The following is a 9,116-nucleotide window of genomic DNA, read 5'->3' as shown; positions in this document are numbered from 1 at the left end:
CATCCAGGAGAGATCCGACGCCTCGGTCAGCATATTCGCGTTTTTTTCGCGTTTTTTTTGCTTCAGCGTTGAAAGTAGTGCTTTAATCCAGCTGTTGCGTGGATGAGGGAGTGAATTCACACCTCTAGTCTGCTGATCGCTGTACAAATCTGACATAGCGCTCACGTACATATCTACAGTAGCAACTCCAATCTTTCGCTGTGAATTTTTGACACGAACTTCGCGATATACCACTTCTTCACGTAGAAATAGATGTAGCTTCGATGCCGTAACTTGGTAGCGTGTAGTTTCATGAAATTTCTTGCGGTCACACCATGCCTTGAACTCGCGCTGTTTTGGCTCGTACGCTCGAGCTGTATTTGCAGGGCGGGATTCACGACACCGGTCCAGCGTTGCGTGGGCACTCTCTTCAAGCTCCACCTGACGAGATGGCACCTCTACAGCTAGATCCAGCAATGGAGCTATTGCCTCTGTAACAGAAATACATCTACCTTCAAAACTGTAGTAGATGATTTTTATGGCATTTGGAAGGTTTTAACTATTCACGCTGAAACGTTTTTACTGAGTGACGCCGTCCTCCATACTTAGAGCATGTGGGTAAGAGGACACCTAGCCCTAAGAAGATAATCATTCATTACCGTACTGTACATCATCGCTGTCTCTAAGGGCGGCTAGGGGTACTCTAGATGCCATTTTATGCACAGGTTGAGCGGACGATGTAACATAATCAAAGCAGTCCGTCCACTAGCGTACGCTCAGAGAAAGAACGCGCGAGTTAACGTAATCCTAATGTGAATTCTCGTACATTGTCCCCGATCGGCACTTTAAACGAGGGATTACCAGAGTGATTGTAGTTATTAAAATTCAGTAGTGCGTAAAGTTCCTAAACATGACCTGAACCGGTTCCATGTCACCAAGCCGACGTAACATTAACTATTATGATCATGGTAGGTTTTATATACCATGCGGGACCGAGTTCCTAAGTTCCACAAAAAAACGCAGCACTGTCTCTCTTTATGTTCTTTCTATACTACCCCCTACCCCCCTCTGTATAATTTTTATATAGCGACGCCCGACTAAATTTATTTTAATTCTGATAAATATGTCGATCAATATATAGAGACTATAAAATTGGAAATCCAGTTTGAGAAATAAAATGATTGTCCGGGTCTACAGAATCATCCATATTGAGAGTGACATGTGCTATATTGGCTCTACTATCAACAAATTTTCATGGCGTTGGCAAGGACAAAAAAAAAACTTTCGAAGCTGGGTCGAAGGCAAGCATACACAGATGTCAATCTTTCCATACTTCAAAACTCACGGCATCGAAAATTCAAGATCACTCTCGTAAAGGAGTATGAGGCTGTAGACAAACAGCATCTTCAAGCATATGAACAACTTTGAATGGCAAGTTTAGAAACAGCAGTAAATAAAAACAATGCGTTTGCGATAGATCAGCTGCGAAAAAAAGAGTCTCGAAAAGATAATAAAGAGAAATTTGAGGCCTAGAAAAAAGAATACTATAGGGCAAAATAAGCAACGATGGGATGCAATAACTAAAGCCCGACAAGCAGCTCGATCCAATTGTGAATGTGGTGGCATATATTCTGCTGCAAATCACCATGTTCACGTTCGATCGAAGAAGCACAAGCGGTGGCTTGAAGAACAGAGTGCTTAGACTATGATATTTTGTTTTACTTTCTCCAGGTACATATAAACAGTCATGAATCACTCGCGTCAACCTTATCATAAAGATACCAGAAGTAATCGTCAGAAACGACGTGATGCCAATCACCAGCAAATGATACGAAATTTTGTTAATGCACGATGCGTGAAGGAGGAGCAACAACAACGAATTGAGGATCCAATTGCATATATTTTCAATGCTTAAGATAGGTTTTTTGTGACCCTGGCAATTTGTTTTAGAGATAAAGATAATAACAATGTGTTGATAACCATGGAGGCCGATACGCGCTAAGCGTCACTCATAGAAGCGATACATGAACAACATGAAGATAATTACATCGTTTCTACATTATCTTAAATATATTTCAGATAAATATACCTAGAAAGTGGACATTCAATACGTTGATACAGCTGATGAGGAGCCGGTCGTTATTGATGATAATGATGACAAAGTTTACACTCCAACAATCGCACCAATCAACGTGAAGCCATTTACATTCGACACTGATAAGGTGAAGTCTGATGCGAACATTCGAGAGAAGACCTTGAGTTTGGTGATGGCGAATATGAACCAGTCTTCGAAGTGAGGTATTATTTTTACAAGACCTGCAGGCGCTTCAATTCACTTTTGAAGTTTCCAATCTATTAATCTTATCGGTGCTATCGCTCATAGCTGTAATCGCTCTGTCACGATACACGATATAAGTTCCGCGTTTCATAGCGCAAGGGCAAAAAAATACGATGCGTTGCTCAGCGATGGCAGAGTCGTGTCGTTTGGAGCAATCAAGTCTAATGGTGAGCCCTATCAGCAATATCAAGATCGCACAAATTTAAAAGCATACCGTGACTATGATCACAAAGATACAAAGCGAAGAGAGCGATACTATAAGCGACATGGTCCGATTGATGATCAACATCCTTACACTCCCGATTGGTTCTCGAAAAACTATTTATGGTAGCGATCATGCAGCAATATCTGTATATACAGACTAAATATTCTAGAATATACAATCTAGCCATACAAGACTATATTGACAAATATAGATATGAAGTATACAGCCGCTTGATCGCTTGATCGCTGGATTTAAGGGTTTTGACTTTGTCGGAGAGCCCACGCGCATTGAAAAGATGATTGAATCTCAACAAGAGCGAATTCAAAAATCTCAAAATCAACTCAATCTCATCAATCGCGAGTTTCTGCCTGGTGATATTGAGAGCCTAACGCTTGCATAGTTTATATTACAGATGTCATTATCCGAGCTGCTTGAATAGTTTGTAGAACTCGTCTTCTTTTCCATGCTGCAAATAGTAGAGCCATAAGATACAGAAGCCATCACAGTGCCCGAAGCGGGGGTCTTGGATATCAATTTCCATTTCTTATCACGGAAGAGCGTTTCAGCTGGAGCTGGTTCGACGAAGTGCTCGAAAGCAGAGATATCACTTGCGGTGGACATTGTATAGTACGAGATTGCTTTATATTGGGCAAGATATAGATCTTCAGCAAAAACATAATATGAGCGAGAAGAAAATTATTAAATTATCTCGAACAACAGATGATCAACTAATGAAACTCGCTACTTCGCTTGGGGTAAAGGTAGATCAAATCGATTTCAAGCGAAATCTTGGTAGAAGCACAGATTATGCAATAATCAACATGGGCAATCCAACTATCGGAGGCACACATTGGCTGGCAGTCTCAAACAAAGACAAGCGCTACTTCGATCCTCTTGGCCTTCCAAGACCACGCGTTATTCCCAAAGACTATTCTTATTCAAAATTCGACCAGTAGCACTGGTCAGTACGCTGGTCAAATTCAATTCAACCTATCCACGATCTCTTCTCAAGCTGCGTTTGTCAACTGGGAAGAGGCTGTCATTTAGCTTCCAATCAAGCTTCAGATTCTCAATGCTGGCGGATATTCTGTTACCTCGACGGCTGCCTGTACCGTTGATCAGCTTGTTCCTAAGGCAGATGCCTGGCAATTCATTGATTCCGTTCAAGTTGTTGTAGATGGCGTGACCGTTCAGACGAATCATGTTCATGAAAATGTGAATGCTACGTTCAAGGCGCCAACCGAATGGGACTACAGCTCCTACATTAAACGAGGACCAAGGAGCAACTTCGTGCTAGATGAATATCGTCTACCAATTCCCGGAGTCGCCCAAAATCTTGACAACATGGCAACATCCAATTATATTAACGGCACCGTTGGCGAATGGGGTCTTTTTAACACATTTTCGAATGTAGGTGCGTACGAACGATCGCTATTCACCGCGCTTGATCAAAGCAGCGGTAAACTTGCATATGATATCATGGGATCTAATGCCAGTATCCAAGCTGTGTCAAAGCCGCACGTATACGTCGCGCCAGCTGGCGCCGTTGCTGCCGGTGCTCAATTTTACGTAGCTCATTATTTAGCCTGCATTAAGCTCTCTGACTTATCCGACTACTTCAAGAAATGTACAATGCAAAAGAACACGAAGGGGTTCATCTATATCAGCTATAACAGCTCTGCTACGTCAATTACAACTGGTGGATCACCAGGTACGGTTGCAGCAACGAATATTGCTAGCATGAACAGTAACATGAGCTTCGGCAACACTTGCCCAATTCTCCGGAATAGTTCATCCGCAAATACAACCAACACTGGCGAGTCAACTGGTTTAGCTGTTCCAGGATCAACAAATTTATTAGTCACAGCCGATGTTAGTGGTACTGCAACTTCGGAAAGTGGTATTGCTCCATCGCAGACATTCTCTCGTCTACTGGTTCCAACGTATAGCCCAAATCCATCAGCTGACAACGCTCTCATCCAAAAGAAGACGTTCCGTTACTTTGAACGTGTAATCAGCAAGTTTGCAAGTTTACTGTCCAATCCGGTCAGTCATTTTCATGGACGGTGACGAATGGTATTGCCAATCCGAAGAAATTGATTATGCAACCTGTTATTACAAATGTAACTCCTGGATCAAGCTCTTTACCAGATGTGATCAATCCATTCCGTAGTTGCTTTTCAACGATGCCAGCCACGACGAGTCCTTATGCAGCTTTAAAAAATATCCAAGTAACGGTGGGTAACGTCCCAATTTGGAATAACTCTGTCAACTTCGGCTACGATCTATTCGTACAAGAAATGTCAAAATCTGGCGTTGATGGTGGCCTCAATGATGTCACTAAGGTTGGCTTACTGTCTCAGCATCTATGGGAATCACTGTACCGATTTATTGCTGTTGACATTGGCCGTCGTCTACCCAGCGACGATGGTGCAAGCAAGTCGACAATTGTTTCAGGCACGAACAACACGAACTACGCGCTTACGATTTATTCTCATATTCTACGTGAAGTCGTAGCAACTGTAGATACTGCTATGGGCACTGTCTCTCAAGGCGCGGTTCAAAACTAAATGCCAACCCGCTATCAATTAGTATTTTTATTGGCCAAATATAGGATCCAGGCACAAATGAACGGGTTCTTCACTGATAACCAAACTAAGCAAAAAGCGTATGATCGCTACTACAATGCAATGGCCATAAGTGATTTTGTCCAAGGCGCGAAGTTGAAAGCAAGGATTCAGCAGCAAGCTTTAGACGGCGCTAGCAGCGATTCTTTGGCAGCTCTGTTCCAACAAGGCATGGGCAAATCACGAGATTATGACTATGATCAGATCACTAGTAAGCTCACGAAGAAGGCTCCTCCAGTAGTTAAGGGTGACGAAGGAAAGCTCCACGACTCACCAAAAGAAACCAAACCCTCACAAAAGAAACCAAATCCACATCTTCAAAAACATATAAGTATATTCCTCAGCAAACTGATACGGACGGGAGCATGAGCGCTCCACCGAGCTTCTCGTACGAGGAAATGATCAATGACGAAAATTTCATGAATCATATGAACAACTTCGATTACACTAAAAGAAAGAAACAAATGGATGTGGAAAAAGCTTTTCAAGATCGTATTCGAAAAGACTTGACGAAAAATAAAGATTTTAGAAGCAAGGTATTTATGCATAACCGTAAGACTACTAAAGAAGAGATTGACGATAAGGCCAGTAAAATCGCAAAAGCGTTCTTGAAACGTAAACGTGATGCACCTGCTCCAGATGAGACATCTCCTAATCTCCGACCAAAAACTAAAATCAAACACGAAGAAATGGAGCGCAAAATGAGCTCTGCTGATCTTGGTGCTGATAAGAAAGAGGAGGTCAAGGAGCGTGTAAAAGCTTATTTTAATAAAGTTGTTGATGATAGCACAACTGCGAATCGAAACCATCTTCTTAATACTATCAGAACACAATTTAAATCGGTCGTAGATGACAAACATGGTAATAATTATATTGATACGCATGCATCGAAAATGACAGGAAACATACGAAGGCCAACATGAAACCAAATACAAAAAAAATATGGAAAGAGTGGATGAAGGTTGTATTAGACACATAAGTTTCTACTGCCACAATATCACTCTACATCGAGAAACTATCCTTCCGAAGTTGCGAATTGTCTTTGAATACGAATGCGCTTGGTGTTTTTTTTTGCTAGCTGAGAGAAATTTATTTGTCAAGCGCCCTCTCACTCCTCGAAGCACCTTGATCTTTTTTTGCTTCAAATTTATCTCAATCACGCTGGAATCCTTTTCATCTTGGACTGGCAGCATAATCCTTCCATCGATTATCATTACTGAATCAGAGGATATCACAGTTGAGTTGATTGTGGCTGTACCTTCGGGCACTGGCTTTGAGGTTTTGGCTCTCATAGTCTATATAAGTTGGCCCATTTTTCTTTCTAGTTCTTCAATACGCTTGTTCAATTTTTTGATCCTCATGAAGTTGATGGCTGTGATCTTATTGTAGTCAATGTTCATTTGAGCTCCTTCGATGTCATCATCATTTTCTTTCTTCATGTTTTCATTTCGAGTAATAGTCAACAGATTCATGTAGCCAAGGCGATTCAAGTCTTGAGCAATGAAGCCAAACCTCGGAATGGTTTCTTCCGATCCAGTGTAGTGACACGTGAATACATCTGCCTTGAAGGAGTTTTCACAGTAGGATTCGTCAAGTTGTTTGATGTTTTCTTTAGCTCGTCTATACATGGCACTAACGGAAACTGTTACTGGGCCCAGCTGACTGAATGTTGATGCAGTTGATGTTGTTTGAGAGTATATACTTCCACCAACATTGAATGTGTTCGATACTGTCCCTGAAACATGCAGTGTTGCAGAAGGTGAACCAGTTCTTATGCCTACTCTCCCGGTAGAACTTATTGTTAGTCGTCTTGTATTCCCAGTCATCATCATGAGATCATTTACTGTTGTGTATTAAAAATATGCAGAGTTGGTTGAAGTCGCATTTGTTGCATTGCTCAGCTGCAATCGAAAAACCAATGGGCGTTGCATTTGATAATTCCATGAAAATGAGCATATCGAAGTTTGCAGATCCATCGTTTAATGCGTTAGATGCCTTTATGTAGATATTGCCAGAATTCAGTAAAACTGGCGCTGTTCCAAATGAACTGGTGTATGGCGTATTCAAATCGAATATCATCTTATTAACAGTGTCGGAAACAAGGTAGAGACATCCAGCCGCTGGTGTAGGGAATGAACCAGCAGGAGTTATACAAAAGGCATCCGCTGAAGTTGCAAGAGTATATGTATGAGGGAATTCACTTTCATAAGGCTGACTATTGCCAACATTGAAGCAGAATCTATGCGTCTGAGACGTAAAACCAACCGATGGTTTATCATTCCAACTAATATTAAATAAGTCAGCGCTTGTAGCTGAAACACCACCTACTTGTGCAGTGCGATCAATCGAATATACTAGATTTAGAATGGGATATGTTCTATTGGTGCTGGCGGATCCATCAATTTGCGTACCAATGATCAGTGGACTGGAATCATCCACACGATAGACTCGAATACTATCTCTCAAGCTCGTGCTCGCAATGTGTTTGATCTGGTTTGTGGTAGCGCTGCCCGATCCGAACTGAATCACTGAGTTTGCATTGGTAACCATAGCTTTGCTCGCTGCGACAGAACCCGGAGTGATACCACTCAGATACGTTCCATACCCCGTTACTCCATTCAAATATGTTGCCGATGCTGTGATAAGTGTTCTGTTCATGTAAAAGCTGGTGGGGTTAAAAGACCCGCTCACATCAAGTTGATAACCTGGAGAAGTTGTATTGATACCGACATTACCTCCACTTTTAATCGAGAGCCTTCTCGTATTATTAGCATCCAGGTATAGATCGCTTGCCGTACCTGATCGAATATCGCATGCGCCACCAGCACTTGCAATACCGATGGTGAGCGTGCTTACAGCTGCTGAGTTAGTAAATAAAGCAACATTGCCTCCAGCACTCTGTGTGTGAGTGATACCTGAACCCGACAGATTCAAACTAGATAATGTACCAACGCTCGTTATGTTTGGTTGAGCTGGAGTAAGCAAAGTTCCAGTCAATGATGTTGCGCTGAGAGAATTTATTCCAGCGATATTTGGGCTACTGTCAGCAACCAAAGCTTTGTTTGCGGAAGCTATCCCCGCAGTGATACCGGTGATAGATGTTATATCAGCCGAAAAGCAACTGCAACTCCATTGATGTTAATTGCGGAAGCGTTTATAGATCCATCTACTTCTAACTTATACGTTCCAGATGGTGCTACGGTTCCAATTCTCACGTTCTGGCTAACGTCCATCCACATTGCAATTGCATTGCCTGAATAGATACGAAAAGTATGTTGCGAGATTGTTCCGAGCCTAGGCGCGATGTTTGACACTTCGAGCACACAGTTCATTGGCGTAGTAAGACTGTTTGTCCAACGCGCATAACTTGCAAATGAAGTTGTGTTGTTGGTGATCGTTGTTTGCAATCCAGTTGTGAGAGTTCCAAGCAATGTAATATTATGTTGAGCTGCTGTGCTAATCGTTCCAGTCAACGTAAATGCTGTCAATCATCCAAACACATTCAGAGATGACAATGTTCCAATCGACGTGGTATTCGGTTGCGCTGCCGTCAGTAGAGTTCCAGTAAAATTTACTGCCGTCAAATTATGAAATGAGCTGATATCTTTATTCGCATCGACCATAAATACTTTGATGCTGTAACCGTTCCAGCTGTGACTCCTGACAGTGAACTGAGATCAACAGCAGCTCGTGCAATCGTCAGCGATCCACAATTGAGATTACCTGCTACAGCCAATGAACTGAAGACTCCAGTCCCACCGGGTTTCTGGTATCTCTTGCCAGCGGTGGCGATGGTCAAGTAAATATTTGATCCAAGGAAGAAAGAACTATTGAAGACTGGACTATTGGTTGTTGAGGGAAGAGAAGACATGTTATTTACTTGTATATACAATCACAGAAATATGATTAACTTCTATGAAACGATAGATAAAAAAGCTCCAGAAACATCCAAAGAATGAGAATGCAC

General features: G+C 42.0%; 1 protein-coding gene across 1 annotated transcript; it reads left to right on the top strand.

Moving 5' to 3' along the window:
* Positions 1-4,581: 4,581 nt before the first annotated feature.
* PITG_17535 (uncharacterized protein) lies at positions 4,582-5,092 on the top strand (the record flags this gene model as incomplete). Its single annotated transcript, XM_002896545.1, has 3 exons — positions 4,582-4,588; positions 4,674-4,813; positions 4,868-5,092. The coding sequence occupies 3 exons, from the start codon at positions 4,582-4,584 to the stop codon at positions 5,090-5,092; spliced, it is 372 nt and encodes a 123-aa protein (XP_002896591.1).
* Positions 5,093-9,116: the final 4,024 nt, after the last annotated feature.

This window comes from Phytophthora infestans, genomic scaffold, assembly GCF_000142945.1.
Source record: "Phytophthora infestans T30-4 supercont1.58 genomic scaffold, whole genome shotgun sequence".
Lineage (NCBI taxonomy): Eukaryota > Oomycota > Peronosporomycetes > Peronosporales > Peronosporaceae > Phytophthora > Phytophthora infestans.
This window is presented reverse-complemented; position numbering and strand designations above follow the sequence as displayed.